The 17413-nt window shown below is 31.5% G+C and overlaps 1 protein-coding gene across 5 annotated transcripts in view; it reads right to left on the reverse strand.

Moving 5' to 3' along the window:
• The window catches only part of EPHA7 (EPH receptor A7), a 181493-nt gene that overhangs the window by 20567 nt on the left and 143513 nt on the right, over positions 1–17413 (reverse strand). The window contains exons 6-10 of one of the 5 annotated variants that reach the window (XM_017538877.2): positions 13255–13379; positions 10342–10525; positions 5385–5493; positions 4611–4666; positions 97–222 (exon numbers count right to left, since the gene is read on the reverse strand). In XM_017538877.2, the coding sequence (XP_017394366.1) occupies positions 97–222; positions 4611–4666; positions 5385–5493; positions 10342–10525; positions 13255–13379 (600 nt within the window). Of the gene's footprint in view, positions 1–96; positions 223–1224; positions 1533–4610; positions 4667–5384; positions 5494–10341; positions 10526–13254; positions 13380–17413 lie in introns of those variants that run through there. The other 4 variants (XM_037742135.1, XM_017538879.2, XM_017538878.2 and 1 more) reach the window with 4 other exon arrangements.

Below are 17413 nucleotides of genomic sequence, written 5' to 3' on the forward strand. Positions count from 1 at the left end.
ATACTTGAGGGATAATTATTTGCCTGTCATTATGATGTATGACTTTCGATCTTGGCTAAATGGAACAGCTGAACAAGGAAGCTACAATAGCCTTACCTGCACCAATCACACGCTCAATTTTAATACAGGAGGCATCTAGCTCCTTGGCGAATTGATGGACAGCTCTATTTGGGTCCTCATAGGTTTCAGGGTCAATGTAGGTTTTGGTGCCTGGAAATTTAACTGTAATGATGTAAGAAAGCATGACTGTGATGAAGCAAAGCACTTATTGTGCAGTCAGCCCAGGAATTTCATTATGCAGAGTGCTCCTTGGAACAGTGAACTTGCTTCCACATCACCTGATTCACAGCAGTTTTAACAGCCTACTTCAGTCTGCTGGCGTATAGGTATTATCTGCAAGCTTCTATAGGTAACATAGGATCCAGCTCATAGGTTACTAACTGAATTGCTTTTCCAGTAAATTCAACAAAAGACATTTCACCAAAATTTCTGACATGCCTATCAGACTGGAGGTTTAATTAAATTCGCTGCTATCATGGCATAGTTCAAGCCATATTTCGGTTTGTAATGGACTTGGAAACACATTTGTAAATCTACCAGTCAGTCAATCAATCAAATTAATACACTGGGAAAAGAAGACATTTCATTTACAGGTAGCCTACTACACTGACAGCAATATTAAAAACATTTAGACATCTTACTGGTTCTTTTGATTTATTTTTTTATAGACCAACCACCTTTGACATATACATAAAAATTAATACAAGATGTGAGGGACTTCCATCACAGAATCAAAGAAATATCTTCTAAAGACAGTTTCATCTTCACCTTCAAGGGCAATAGAGGCCAGATATACAAAGTGCAGAGTAAAGTTAGAAAATTTACAATATTCCTGGGATCTGTTAACCAAGTATGACAGCGATTTGAAAGAGGAATCGTTTATACGAACTTTCAATTATAAGGCTCTGGAAGATCTTAACTGCTGAAGAGGTAGCCAATATGCCTCACAAAAGGTAGTCAAAATGCAAACAACATAGAATCATCTTAAAAGTTAAAATCTTCTTAAAATGCACCCAGAAGCATGCAGGTAACAGATAATGCTATGTCAACTTTAAATTAAATTCAATTACAATAATGTATTCCAAATCTAATCATTTGGTAAAAGACAAAGATAAGATAGATAGGCATATATTTGGTTATATTAATGCAATAAAAAAATTACACTATACCCTCAAAAAAAAAACTTTATTGTTTTAACAAAGCCACTGAACAATCTTCATCAAATCTTACTATTTGGAGAACAATATATTTCTTTATATATTACACTGCAGCCTAACTGTGCTTATGTCATCACATTAAAATTATATTTAAAAAATAAACACATAACAAAAAGAAGCAGAATGTATAAAGGAAAATGGGATTTAAAAATCTTGATTTATTCTGCTGTAGTTGATTGTTTATCCAAAATTGATTGTCTTAAACAATTATTGTTGCAGTTTATAAAACTGACAGATGCTCATTTGTTACTAAAGCTGAACATGAAAAAAAAAAACACGAGAAGAAAAGAGAGAGGGGATAGAAGGAGAAAAGAGAGAAGAAGGAGTACAGGGAAAGGGGGAAGAGAAAAAGAGAGAAGGGAAGAAAACAATAGGTTAACCTCCTAGATTGGCAGGCAGATGGAGAATGAGCCATCTTCTCCCTTTTTATTATTTCTTTCTTTCTTTCATATTTTTTATTTTGTTTTGATAAGGGAGCTAGATTGGAGGTAACCTTCTGCATCTCAAATGGTCTCTGATGGTTCTTTATTCAAGCTGTCATAAAACATTTTGACAGGCCAGAGCTATTTTGGCATAAAAACATGAAATACTGCCCAGCTTGGATTTGAAGACATTGTTAGAAGAAATGGTAGGAGGAAACAAAATGTAAATGGGAACTGCTTCACTAAATTCCTCCACTGTGTTTATAGCTTTCAATGTAGCACTTGGGGCCATGGTGAGTTAAGGGCACCTGATACAAATGACTGGACATTCTGTTAAATTTGGTGCTCTAAAAGCCAGTTAAATGGTTGTTTTCAAGTTTCTGTGAGAATGCAGTCTGGTGTTTTAGCACCTGGGAAAATTGTTCATGTACTAAATAGAGGAATAAAAACACACCAAGTTGTAAACAGCTGGTTACCATAGTATTATACTTTCTATATTAAGTAATCATAAAATCAAACCAAATAGTTGGTTTTAATCAAACAACAAGAAAAGATATCCTTGGAAAATGATGATTCAAAATATTAAGAATTAACCAGGATAGGACATGTTAAAGTGTATTTTTCTCATTATTCATTTAAAATGAATGTTTAAAATAAGGACAATATTGACATTATATCTAAATATTATGGTTTATCCTAAGTTGAGTATTAGCTTTTGCATTTTAAAATATTATTTTCATTTCTCATGAAAGTCAAACATCTTTAAACCACCATTGCTACTTTTCTCTGAAGATGAAAACTGTTCATATACAGCAAGCTTATCTTGTCTATATCAGCAAGTAAGGCATGCAATTATATATTTTCTAATTACAAACTGGTTGTGAAATGTGAAAAAAGTTAATGGCATAAAAATATTAAAACTGAGTGATGACAATTAAGCATAAGGCTATACCACAAATTTTGGATAAGCCATGTTTCAACCGAACTTCTATATTAACCTGCAAGTTAAAAACAAACTGCTATATGTGATCATTTGGGGATATCTCAAATATGCTCAATAAATAAAAGTGGTATACTGATTATGGTGATATTAAATAATTGTGCCATTAAATTATTCACATATGGGCAGAACCAGGGATTCCAGGAAGTACAGTCTTATGTTACTCTTCTAGGTACATTCTACACTAGAAATACAATTTAGGCATTCAAGTTTTGATCCACTCCTTCCTGTCTGGGGAAGTGTTAAACATATTCTCACATGCCATTAAATAGAAACAAAAAAGGGTAACCTCCACTTTTTCCTATATTTCCTCTGGCTATAAACTACCTATGCTGCTCTCTTCACTGAGGCTTGTCACAGAAAAATTAATGCCGGATTAGCAAAAGGAAGTTCCAACACTGGGGGCATATCAAATAATCCCAAGTGGGGTATAGAAACACACATCTTCAGTCATAATCAGGGATATATTTAAGGTTTTTGAGGCTTAACTGATATACAGTTTAGGATACTTTTTTAGGGAAAAGAATACATGATCATATAGGCAAAATTGCTATGGCACTCCCAGGGCCTAAAAATGGCCTGTGAAAGTGAGGCCTTGAATATTAAACTTTATAATAAAGCCACTTCTGGGCCTACCATTAACTTTAATTTGCAATAAATTGTACTACCCCACATGCTCTTCCTGCCATGAGTGACTGAGATTCAAGAGAATTTCTTATTCAATTTGGATTTGTATTATGTAAAACCACTTCTATTTTGAAAACGAAAGGGAACAGTAGGTTCAAAAATACAAACACATTAAGAAAATTTAGGAATAAGAGCTTTTACAATTTTTGTACTTAAATCACACATTGTCATTTGAGGTTTGTTTTTTTTTTTTTTTTTTAAGAATCACAAAGAAATTCTAAAATGAATTAGAAACTCTTGATGGAGGCTTTTATAATCTTAGGACTTTAGGCTTTTATAATCTTATGACTACAGGACAGTATCTTCATAGATATTGACATAAGAATCTAATAAATAGCACAATAAAAGATCCAATTCTTATGTCTTATATCATGGGAAATTTATCTACACATGAGAACACTTGCTAAAGATTATAGGTACTACAGAATAACAATAAACTTGGTTTTCAATATTCTCAAGGATAAACATGGGAAAATGGATTTGGGTCAGAACATCATTAATTATCAGAATTGAAGTCATTTGGTTGTTAGGTTTTTGTTTTGCCTACATAAAGTAATCACATTTACTCTCAGTGCTTTTATTTTCACATGCCATCCTCATTGCAACAAAAATAAGATTAATGCAGATGGACATCTACTTTCTTTGGGTCCCTAAGCTTTCTTCTAAATATGATTTCTAAAATGAATTTTTAAGAATAAGCTAACTCAAATCCATGGAAAATAATAGAGGTTTGAATATTATTATTATATTATTTATGTCCTGTGAAACATCCATCAGGGATAGGTAGTTTATAATAGCTGGAGAGAAAGAGGCTCCTTAATTTAGACCTTCATAGTAGCATCACTCATTGGATTAAAAAAAGGGCCTATCCTTGTAACCTGAAATGACATTCCTTAGCTAGAGAATGGGCACATGCAACATTTAACATATTATTATCAGCATGGTAAGAAACATTTGGGCAAAGTTTGCAAAAGGAAACATTGTGATGTAAAAGCAGCAGAATATCCTGCAGTTATATGACATTTCTGAATATATTTTATTTTTTCAAATTCACATCACATGAATTTAATTCTAAACATCTTATTCAAATGCTTTAACGCAACATTCTGAGCTCATGGTATAATTTCAAGCATGATGCATGAGGACTTTGTTAATGCCAATGCTAATAACCATATTTTTCTGTTAATAGGGGTACATCATAATAAAGAAAAGCCAAACACTTACAATGAAAGTAAAGCTCTTCATCCCCTTCTTGGTCAGCTTTGCTATAACCACAGTGCCTGTAGGAAAGCAAATTCATGACAATCTCAGTGATCTTACTTTATATATTTAAAATTCAGTACAATGTACCTTAGTTACTTAGCAACTTACTAGAGTTGTAAATTAAATATAAAAATTTACTGTTCATGGTTATGAATCCATTTAGTAATAACATAGTAATTCACACGATTACAAAATGCACAGAAAGCAAAGGCTTTTTGTGTTGCAATGCAAAAGGAGCATTAAAAAATAAATTTAGATTGAATACACAAATTCAATATATGATTTGAATCCACAAGGTTCAATTCACAAAAATATTCATGAGTCACAAATATTCACAAGTGAATGTTTACTTATATTTCTTTTTGGAAAAAAACAGATTTTAAATGTTTTCCACAAACATTTATTTTAGTAACTAAAAGGGTAAATTCTACAGGTATATTCTATATTTACTATAGTGTATTCTACATTTACTATGAAAACTTAATTCTGAAAATGACCAATAAAAATTCACCCAATAAAAATTGTAATACTCATTCCCCTTAAACTAAAGGCAGTAATCAAACTCATATTCCATTTTGATCTTGAAAGAATGACATGTTATTGACCTTTAATGTTTTATATCAAAGAATGTTTGCTTTTACTATTTAAAATTCGATTACACTAAGTAATAGGCTGACATAATTCTCAAAAAGCAATAAATTTTATGTTAGAGATGAGAACAACTTGGTGCTCTACCTTCTCCCAATGATGAAGCCAAAGACCATGAACACCAAAATGATGGTCCCAGCCACAGCAACCACAGCAATGATAATGACAGGATTCTGTTCACTGGAGACAGCTGTAGCTGTAAACAGAGGAAATAGGCTCAGAAATGCAATAAATTGCATTTCTTGACACCATGCAATAAATTGAGAGGTTAAATAAAATTAGAGATATCTTTTCTATTTAATTCATTCTAATTTTAAATAAATGCATTATATTCTAACAATGTACATGTAAATAATGTTTATTTCTGCATTTTCAAAGAACTGGTAAGGAGAACACTTTCATACGTTTTCCATTTATCAATTATAAAAGAAACCAATAAATGTCTTATTGATTGACTACATTCCAACTTAGTGTTGAAAGCTTAGTTATAAATCAAGAGATAGACACATCTGACCTGAAAGTGCTATTAAATCCCTATTTTTCCTCAGCAAGGCATTTGATTGTGGTCCCTTTGTGTCTTTTTTTTTTTTTTTTTTCTGGTATGTGAAATCAGAACCAAAATACATACCTCATGTATTTTTTAAAGTACCTTAATACATATTAAATGCTTTATCTCTCATATCAATTTAATAGAAAGCTTCATGTAATCACAGTTAAACATCATGAATTTATAGTCCACTGTAATTCAGGAAAAATGAGCCATATTATCTGTGTTAATTTTCATAAAGTATGTAGTAAACACACTGCATAGTTTAAGACTACAAAGTAGCTAGCCTATTTTAGAAAAATCAAACTTTCTGCAAGTACTTTAAAAAACACTATCATTATCTAATTGCAGACACTTCCTGTATAATACTAAACAATTCTTCCATGCTCATTAAGGCAAACTCAGCTGAACCTTTCTGACAGTCTCTTTGGGAACAAATACATGTTGCATGTCTTTTAAACACCCTCTTATATAGAATTTTTGTATTTATCACTTCTAGTTTTCCAAACTGGTGATTCACGACTGTCATTTTTTCCCAGAGTCTTATATTTTTAGTAGCAATGCAGATTTTATAAAATCATCAAATGCCTATGAAACAATGAAAATCAATATTCCAATAAATGATACAGTTGCAAATATCATATAACATATAATGTCAAACTAATATAATTTGCTTACTCTGAAACAATCAACAGCTGCAATCTTTAAGGCAGGATGGAAAATACCATTCCTTCTTGTTAATGGCAAGGGACTAGATCGCTAGAGTAGTAATTCATAGGAAAGCAAAACATATCTTGCCACAATAAGAAATATAAAGTTTTTTCAGATTGGCCTTTCTCTAGTTTGTCTGTCTATCTCCCTTTGACAATTTATATCTTAATTTCATATACCTATGCTAACAAGAGGTAGCTCCTGTACTGAAAAACAGTAAAAATAGCTCTGGTCTAATAGATACTTTCTGAACAAAGAAGATTATACACATTCTCTAATTTATCACCTGCTGAATTGCTCCCTGAGGGAACTTTAAAAGGTTAAAAAAAAAAAAAAAACCAGAAGAAAACAACTTTCAAATACTAATTTCTGAATTACACCCTATTAACACACAATAGAGAAAAGATGAGTTCAAGTATTTAAAAAATTTGTGTTTTTTTGTTTTTAATCTGCTTTGTATACACAATTTAAGAAAGGAAAATAATGGAGTTGTTCTAGTCGTGAGAAAGAAAAAATTATACACATATGTTATGAAATTCTTTCCATTTAATCAATGTATCCCATGGGCCTAATTCTCTGTTTGTCTTAGGATCAGTTTTTCCCTTAGCTTCAGAAACAGAACCCTAATGAGAAAAATGAACTCAGGTGAATGATGAATCACAATTTGTGAATATTTATTTACACATTTTTGTATATTGTCAGGGTCATTCTTGAATCTTTCCATAGATGACATTATGGTTAATATTTCATGGGCAATACATTTTAAAAGTAATTTGCTAAGGTTATAATCAGAATACCACGGTTTAAAAACTCTAAAAAGTAGATTTGATACTGCATAGATGGGGATTTTAGAATGTATGTGCAATGGAGGGGATGGTCAAATTTCTCTTTACACAGTGCTCAAGTGACTTCTTTTAGGCTGCATCTTCCGTTCTGCCCTGCTTTCTGGCACAGCGAGTCACTGTGCCCTGACATGGTGATAACATTGGACCATGCATTCCACCAGTGCTTAACTGTGTGGCCAGAATATGTGTACCTGCCCCTCTCTTTCAATAAACTTTCAATAAAGATTATGAACTATGTGTTTCTGTGCCTGCTTAATTCTTAGCATAGAATCTTGTGCTGACTCAGTGGTTCTCAAAGAGTAGTCTGGGAAACCCTGAGAGTCCTCAAGAACTTTTCATAGAGTCTGCAAGTTCAAAATCATTTTCATATAATATGAAGATGTTATCTGACTTTTTAACTCTCATTTGCTTACAAGTGTTCAGTTAAGACTTTCAGAAGGTATATGGCATGATAATACCATGACTCTGATAGCTAATAACATGTGTTTGTGTGTTGTGTTTTTAAAGGTTCCACTTTAATTTCTAAAGTGGTGAATATCAATTTCTATAGCCAATATAAAATATTTTTTGATATCCTTAATATTTTTTAATAGCAAAAGGGCTACAGGGATGGAAAAGTTTGAGACAGACTGTGTTTAATGAGCTTAAACTTGAGACTTACCATGTTAGGGGCTATCTTTGATACTTTGTATATATCAACTTAATTAAACCTCAGAATATTTTGTTAGTTGAGTAGTAGTATTCTAGAAATTAGGGTACAGAGATCTGTACCTCTGTCCCTCGCTCATCCAAACTGGACGTGGCAGAGCAGAGATTTGAAACCAGAAATCTCTCTACTGGCATGGATTGATACTAATAATTCATTCTCTGTTGATCAGTGTGAAGTATTCATTTTTTGCTAATTTACTGAGTGCCTTGTGTGCCTGAAACCACAGTGGGCACAGGCAAGGCAACAGCAAGAAAAAAAGATATGGATTCTTCTTTCATCAACTTTATATTCCAGTGGGAGAGAATATATTGATAGCGAAAATCACCAAATTCTAATGAGAAAATCCATTCTTAGCATACATTTCATGTGATCTTTCGGGTTCTACTATTTTAACTAATCCCTAAGTCTTGGTTACTTCTTTTTTAAATAATAAAAACAATATCTATGAATATCAGCATTCATTAAACAATAGTTTGGTCTAATATTCTCAATTTAGAACACAAAGTCAGAAAAAGGCATAAATTCATCTTGAAACTTTTGAAACCTAAAAGTGTTTTTAAATAATAAGAAATAGGTAAATGTGAGATAACTGACATATGAACTTTAAACTACTGACTAAGATATGAAAAAAAACATAATTTGAAGTATCTAATTACATTTGAATTCACAAGATGATATCATCATATAGATCTGAGTTGAAAACCTCCAGGGCACATTTTAACACTAACCACTCAAACGTTTAAATGTTAAAATCTTAACTTAAAATGCTTTAATGTTTTGGGGAACACTAAACTTTGATACTCTGATTCTTAATTTTTCATAATCTATTTAAAAAGAATAATTATAAATAATGATACTATGTTCACCACATCAAATTATGCAGCAAATTTTTAAATTGATGCCTTTATGTCTACAATTCTATATGAATGATTTATATGTCAAAATGATTTCAACATACATTTTATTATTTGTGGCTATGAGAGTTACAGATTTATTTTAAAGGTAACAAAATATGTGGATGAATAACACTGTTAGCATTAGTTAATGCAAAGGATATTTATAGATTTACTCCACCATTTTTTCCCCCCATTTATTTATTTCATTACATTTTAGGTTTTGGGGTACATGTGAAGAACATGCAATATTTTTGCATACCTTTTAAAAGATCTATACAATTCTTTCTTCAAAGTCAAAATAACTTTATAATCGAACTTGTATTGATCTAATTTGTTTAATTTTTTTTCACTGAAAAAAGTCACATAACATTTTCCAAATCATGTTTGATTAGAATTTTGGAGGACTGCTGGATTGGCAAGGAGAATAGGTAACAGCCGGGTAAACCATGTGCCTGAACAGTAACATCAGGAGGAATCAAAACTCCAAAATACAGAAACACGTACTGAGACCCCAGCCCTGTTGAGGAGCAACGAGCATCGTATTTAGGGTGTTCTGAATTTGCACTCTGACAGCAAATGGGGACATGCATCCCAAGATACATGTACTTACTTCTTTTACACTATATACACATGCAATTTTACTATAATGTTGATGCATTATAAAACATAAAATGATAAAGGGGCTTAAAAGTACTGGTTATGTTCTATTTTTAAGATGAGTGGTGGGCATAGGGATATTCATTTAATTATCTCCCTTATATTTTATATATACTTTAAATATATTCTTTAGTACGCATGAATATTCCATAACAAAAATGAACAATGTCAAAAATAAAAACAAATATAAATTCTAAGATCTTCATAAACTCTAATTTTTGAAATCATTGCTAAAAGGCAAGTAACTTAAATTAATGCAGGTTCTTAGATACAATGTTTATCTTGTCAACCTCACTACACATTCTGGCTTTATTTGTGGGTCTCTGTGAAGTAGCAGCCTTGATGGACACACTTAAAATAAGATTGTTTTGAGGTCAACAAAAACATCTTGTGCCAATACACAAATTGAATCAGTCCTGCTTCTGTTTTTAACTTCACCATTTTCAAAAAATAAATCCAGTATGCGTTAAAGAAATAAAATCACAAGGTTCTAAAATTGCTAAACAAAACAACAAATATTAAATTATTATTAGGAACTTTAATGAAATACACATATATGTACACGTTTATTTTTACATGTAAAAATCATGAAGACACAAATGATCACCCCAATACTAAGTAAATATTAATATATGCTAGAGTTATTGAGTGTAAGAATCCAAACCAAAGGCATAATTACCTTCAAACATTTTACCTGTAGCTTCCTCTAGTGTAGCAACATCAAGTCTGGGGCTGTAATTTCCATAACCGGCAGCAGTAAAAGCTCGAATCTGGAAAACGTACACTGTTCCTGGTTTCAGATTATTAATGGAAGCTGAAGTAGACTTGGTTTTTACTGTTGAGTAGGTCCGTTCCCTTTGATCCTAGAAACAATATTTAGAGGAAATATTTAATTGTGATTGCAACCAGACAATCTGACAGCCAACTGTTTCAATTTAATTCAATTTGTTCCATTGTTTTTATAGAGGCAACATTGTACTTTGTGGAATATTATAGCATTAAGTTGCTTCTAAGGTAATATAAAATGAAAATGTGAAACACATGGCTTTGTTATATAAATTTAGGGAGAAATGATTTAGTTTAAACATTTATGGTGTTTTTAACTTTTGCACAGGTGACATGTGACAAGAACTATTTAGCCATAATATAATAAAATATCCTACTAGTTAAAGAGTGGGTACACCTGTACAGTCTATAGTTTGTAGAGGTTATCACATCATACTGTAGTTCTCTTAAGTTTTTTCTGAATGCTATTCAGCAAGCAAAGAAAAAAAAAAGATGCTAAAAACACAGAAAAGTATTAAATCAAGAAATTCAGTTAACACTGCCACTATACTGACATGCTGCCACTATACTATCAATTTTTTAAAATAAACTTGAATTTCTCATAGAATAAACCACTCTGCAAAATAGTATTTAATGAAATATTTTCACAGAATTATAAATATTAAAGTTTAAATATACATGATTTATGGTTTGACAATATTTTAAACATGATTAATTTCATTTTTTCATATTTCAGATATAAAAACATGCAGAGTTTACTAAAATAACTGTTATATGTTAAACAATTTTTTATTCTATCACCATCAAATACATTTTATGTGCATATATAATAAGGAAACAATTGTAAAAACTCAAGCATATAAAAACTCCATCAAAATAAATGAAAATTTAAGTCTTCATTGATGTGATTCTCATAGGCTATTTATGAATAAAGTTGTAAAAATTATACTTCAAAATATACAATTTTAGAGAGTTCTTTGGTCTATAACAAATACTTGTGTTCAACTTTGGCAACGAAATTCTTCATAGAAATCTTAAAATGTCAATCTATTTGTTTGATTTGCCTTCACACTGAGATTTGCAAAAGTATAAATAAATATATACTTAAACTTGATTTACTCAAACTGATCTGTGATTGTCTTCAATCTAATCATTTATAAAAATGATAGTTTGTATTATATATATGTATCTCAAATGATAGACCTAGGCATAACTCAGGTGACACAAACATCATACATGCGTGCATATACAATACAATACAACACAATACTATTATTGTCTTTTAATTGCATAATATGCAAATTTAGTGAATGTAGACACTTTTTCTGTCATGCTAAAAAAATAAACTATTTGAATAGATTTATTATAGAGAAAGGATTTGCAAAATATTCAGATTTATATTGTGAGAAACCTTAATCTTACCACCTATGTGTTTCATTGCTTTTGAATTTGATACAATTTCAGCTGGAACTATAACTGTTAGCACTCATAGGAAAACAGATATAACAAAAACAGCATTAAATACAATAATTCCCTCTAAAACATATTTGGTGGAACAAGAAATTAAGTATATAAAATACAACCTTAGCCATGAAGTCATAAATTCGTCATGTAAGTAACAAGCAAAAATATTGTAAACTTTATCTGAATATCAAAACAAAATCATATTTTAAACTACTTTTTCTTCCAAAAAACCCCAATGTATCTATTGCCAATGTACTATATACTTACATTTCCATTTATTTAATCATGTCAACTCAACCCCAAAGTTTTCTCAAAGATTTAGGCTCCTATTTTCTAATTCTATTTTCTAAATAGTTAAAATGGTTATGTGTATTATAGCACTTCAGGTAACTCAGTTAAGCCAAAAATAGTAATATTTATTACTATTAGTATTAGTATTAGTAATAGTAATGGTAATATTTAGTAATATTTATTTAGTAATATTTTAATAAAAATTTTAATTTTAATAAATTAAAATTTATTTAGTAATAGTAATATTTATTACTATTACTATTAGTAATAGTAATAGTAATGGTTTCCATGTTTCAAACCTTGCACCGAGTCTTTTTGTGAGGTGGAGTTTTAAATCATGATCTGTGAACATGGTTTATATAAACATTTTTCTCTCTTTCCAAGTGAGATAGAAATAAATATACTCATATGCTCATATATCACTATTTACTAAGATTTAGTCATTATACAGAGATTAAAAAGGCAGCAGTTGGGTTTTAGCCATACTACTTTTTCTGGAAGGAGAAGTGTAAATAAGTAGCATGATTATTAAAACATATATGAAAAAACTTCAGGAGGAATTTAAAGGAGTGAAATAACATCATCTGATTTATAAGTCTGAAGAACTACATATTTATTATACAAAATATTCTCATTATTTCAAATTACTAAATTATTTGAGGGCATAATCATCACTTAAACTACATAAATTAAATAAATCATTAAGGGCCCAAACAGACATACTAAAGAAAATATTTTTCAAAAATGCATTGGGCTGTGTGGTTTCTGTGGGACTAGAATGTCCTACATCTGAGTATTACAATATCGAAACCGGAATAAATAAATATAAATGCTACAAATGGGATATTTTCGTTTGTGTAACATAGAAACTTAATACACAGAAATCGCAGTTATAATGATGAGCCAGAGATTCACAGAGATGGCTAAAATTAACTACAAAGTTTGAAGTGGCTCCAAATTGTTGGCATAATGACGAACTTTAGTCTACAATACCGTAGGATGACATGAGACACACAGCACGTTGTACATTTCAGGTGCTCTTAGCACTTACTTTCTCGTAATACTTGATTTCATATTCTGTGATGACTCCATTGGGATGCTCTGGTTCCTGCCAGGAAAGCTCGACACTCCGCTGCAGCACTCTCTCCTTCATTACTCCGCTCACTTGCGAGGGAGCTGTTTGGACAAGATGTGTCAACAAACAATGAGAAAATTCACTGGATGCCTCAAATCAAATGTCACAACTGATCAGTCCCATGCTGTGCCAGTTTCATTAAGGTAAAAGAAAGCACCTTTTCATAGCTCACAATTCAGAAGCTAATGAATATTCAAACAGGACCTTATTACTGTTCATAAACCTTAATAGAAATTTAAATTAAAGTGCAAACAGCAGAAGATAGCATTGTTCAAGTTAGTGAAAAATGGAAATGATGGGGCTGCGAATGACAATTAAGCAAATGAATGCTAATTAAGGCTAGAAAATATGATTTCAGATTAATCTTTAGTGATAAACTAAATCCAAATATTTATTTCACATGCAACAGCAATACACTTTTTAAAAGAAAAAAATAATTTAATATTATGCAAGAAAAAGTGTATGAAATGGCTACTTTGATCTTCAGTGAAAGGAATCATATTTATAAAAATGTTTCATGTTTCACTTGGTGTGTCTGTACTCCCAAAGACCTCCAAACAACCTTGGAAAACATTTTTATACTTTATTAGGTCAAGATGCAAGAAAATGCAAAGGCTGTCGGCTACTTAAAATATGTGCACTAACACACATACATATACATGGACTCTTGCATGTGTAATTTATAGCTACGTAACCTAGGCTTCAAGCTTTGAAAGGAGCAATTCAAAGCCACAATCTTGCTTTCTCTTTCTATATAGATAATAATATGCTTAGTGTTCTTTCATTCTAATTAGTGACATATACTCTTTTTGGTAGCTAAGCCTGTGGAATGTCGCAAACTAATTTGCTCTGTCTAATTTGCTCAGTGATGATTAACTAGTTGTCTACTCTGTATAAATGAGTAGCTGCACTGGCTTGGCTGAATTTCAGTGGGGTCATTATGTTTCATGTATCACGCTCTATCTCATTCTGTAAAATATTTTCAGGCTGTTAATTTAATTCTCAGATGTCTGAAATTGTTAATAATCCTGCTGACAGGAAAGCAATTATATAGGACCAAGCCGTTTAAGCAACCTTCCGATGTTTAGCCCTTTGGCTTTATTTTGTTTCTTCCTACTTAATATTTTCTTGTATCAATGTCTAAAAAACACATTTTTCACTTCTCTCCAGCTTGGTGATTTTTGAAGGAAGGATATGGAAGATGCATGACTCTCATTTCCTCCCAGATTACTAACAAAAGTGTAACTAGAGCAGATTAAGTGGGACAACTTCTCCTTGAAGGGTATGTAGCCGAAGTGCTCAACAAGCTGTGTTTACAGTCTAAATGCATTTCTGATATGTTTTCGATTAAGCTAATTTCTAATAAGAAATCTTATTTTTGTCTCAACTTTTGAAACCTGAACATACCCAGTAAACAAGAACTTATCTCTAAAGTGACACATCTCTCTACCCAGAACATGCTTAACGTATCTTAGTAGACTGCAATGTTCAAGAGGCTGCGACTTTAGGCCATAGGCTTAGGAATCCAACTCCAACTAATTGTGACATGAGATTCTGCTTAATAAATAATCTATAAAAGTATAACTTACTTAACAAAATCATTCCAACAATAATTATACTTCAGTGAAAAACAGACTGCCGCACACGTGAGAATACTACAATGGTCAACACATTGAGTAACCCAGGAGTGCTGCTGGTCTCTGATCAGGCACACATAAATATATGTTAGCTAGAAATAGGTTACAGAGTTTGTATATGTAAATCTCTAGGCTTTTTCAAATAACCTAACCTAATGTGATTTTCAGTATAAGTCAAACACTAAGACATTTTGCTTGGTTTCTATCCCTAAGTATCACTTTGCTTGGTATGATAAAGGAGGCAGGAGACTCTAAATTCTTCAGGTTATGGAAAAGATTTGGGTTATACATCTACCCTATTTAGTTTCTGATTCATTGAAACAAGATCTAAATATAAAATGAGATAATTTTTGCAAGTAATACACTAAAATTACATTCATTATTTCATCTTGGAAAATAATTTTTACCAATAAAATTGCAGCAACTGGGGACTAGGAAGAAAAGGTGCTAAAAATGTATTTGAACTATATAATATTTTGAAATTCATATTGCAGTGCTGACAGTGAAGTATGCTACAACGTATTTTCCCTTTTGCACAGGAGCCATATCTGTAAGCGAATATACTCCTGAATTCTTCTATATTTTTTTTTCTTGTATCCCTTGCTAATACTATATCAAGTCACATATTTTAAGAGGGTCAGAAATGGAAGCACTAGCACATGGCCCTTGAGAATGGATAAACTGCATGATAGGAAAAATCTTTCTCTGTCTTATGTCCTTCAAATACAACATTTGGTACAGGAAATGTGATTAAGTTTTCCCCTGAGCTTCAGTATCTTAGGTATAAAGGATACACAACTCACAGTATATATGGCTTATAAACAAAAACATCTCTAGCCTACTTAGATTCTAACAAGTGATGATTTTCAGATAAAGTTACACATTAAAGTAAAATTAAAGTGGCATAAAGTATATTAATCTTAAAACACAATGATTTCTATGGTTAATATATTTGATTTACTAAACTACTGTTATTGTAACAATCTCACTAAGAATATGCTCACTCTTACACCAAAATATTCAACTAACTACAATCTACAGTTCATTTCTGAAAAGGAAGTAATATACAAATGAATTGTACAAATGAAATATACAAATGACAATATACAAATGAATTATATGCATTAAGAACCAATTAGGTGCTATAACATTTAAATTATAATTTTCATAATTATCAAAATGAAATTAGATGTTGTAATTGGAATTGATGTGAAGGTGAAAAATAGTAACCAACAATAATAAAGCTTGTGATTTGAAAGATGTAGGAAAACAAACATTCTATATAAAAGAGCTTCTTCACATAAAATTTTCCTAGGGTTTCTAACAAATAATTACCAGATTCATTTTTCACTTAAGTTTCTAGAAATATTCAGATATAAAAATTAATTTCAACTGAAAAAGCAGACAGAACTTCCTTTTCCTTTAAAGATCTTCAAGTCTTATCAGGGATAGAAGATATAACAAATAAATAAAATATAAAACAGACTAAGCCATGAAGCACATTATTAATCATATTTGGAATCTTCACAAATGACAATGACAGAAGATCTTAGGAAATTCAAAATTTGTTTCCAGAGTTCAAAGTAGTAAATCTCAACAGCAGAAAAACAAAATTGATAAACTTGATGAAAGAGGAAAGTAAAAGTCTAATGACAGGCAGAAAAATAAATTTGTGGAATAGATTTGTTAGTGTAAGGTTTTAAATGGAAAAATAATCAGCAACAAGAATAGTGGGTTTACCTACAGACCTGAACCATGAATCAGCATTTTACAGATTTTGAGCTTTAAGCACTCATATGTGATCTTTGATCTTAATCAATTTCCAACTAAAATCCAATTACAAAAAAAATTTAAATGACAGAATGGAATTTATTTGTAAGGTCTACATACTGCCCCCTTCTACTCCCTGCCACCATGTTAAGCATAACTATTCCTACAGGAAAATTTCTTAGCATGAGCAGGGAACAAGACAATTTAAAAACACAGAATCTTAGACAGAGTGACCCCACAAAGATATCCATACCCTAGCCTCTGAAACATGTAAATATGTAAATTGCATGCAAAAAGGGTACTGCAAATGTAATTAAGGTTTCAGACATTAAAATAAAGAGATTATTCTGGATTTTTCCCAGTGGGCCCTATCTAGTCATATGAGCCCTTAAGAGCAAACAGAGAGGCTGTAGAAGTCAGAGAAATTTCAATTGTGGGAGGAGCCAACCTGCCATAGGAAACAGGAAAAGATATGAGGGCAGCCTTTAGGATCAGACTGGCCCTGGATGATCAGCATAGAAATCAATACTTCAGTCCTATCAGAGCAAAGAATTTGAATTCTTCAAAGAACAGGAATGAGCTTGGAAGTGGAATGAGCTTCCCCAGACCTTTCAAGTAAGAGCCAAGACCAGCTGACAACTTGATTTCAGCCCGTGAGGCTGTCAGTT

This window comes from Cebus imitator, unplaced genomic scaffold (genome assembly GCF_001604975.1).
Source record: "Cebus imitator isolate Cc_AM_T3 unplaced genomic scaffold, Cebus_imitator-1.0 Scaffold116, whole genome shotgun sequence".
Lineage (NCBI taxonomy): Eukaryota > Metazoa > Chordata > Mammalia > Primates > Cebidae > Cebus > Cebus imitator.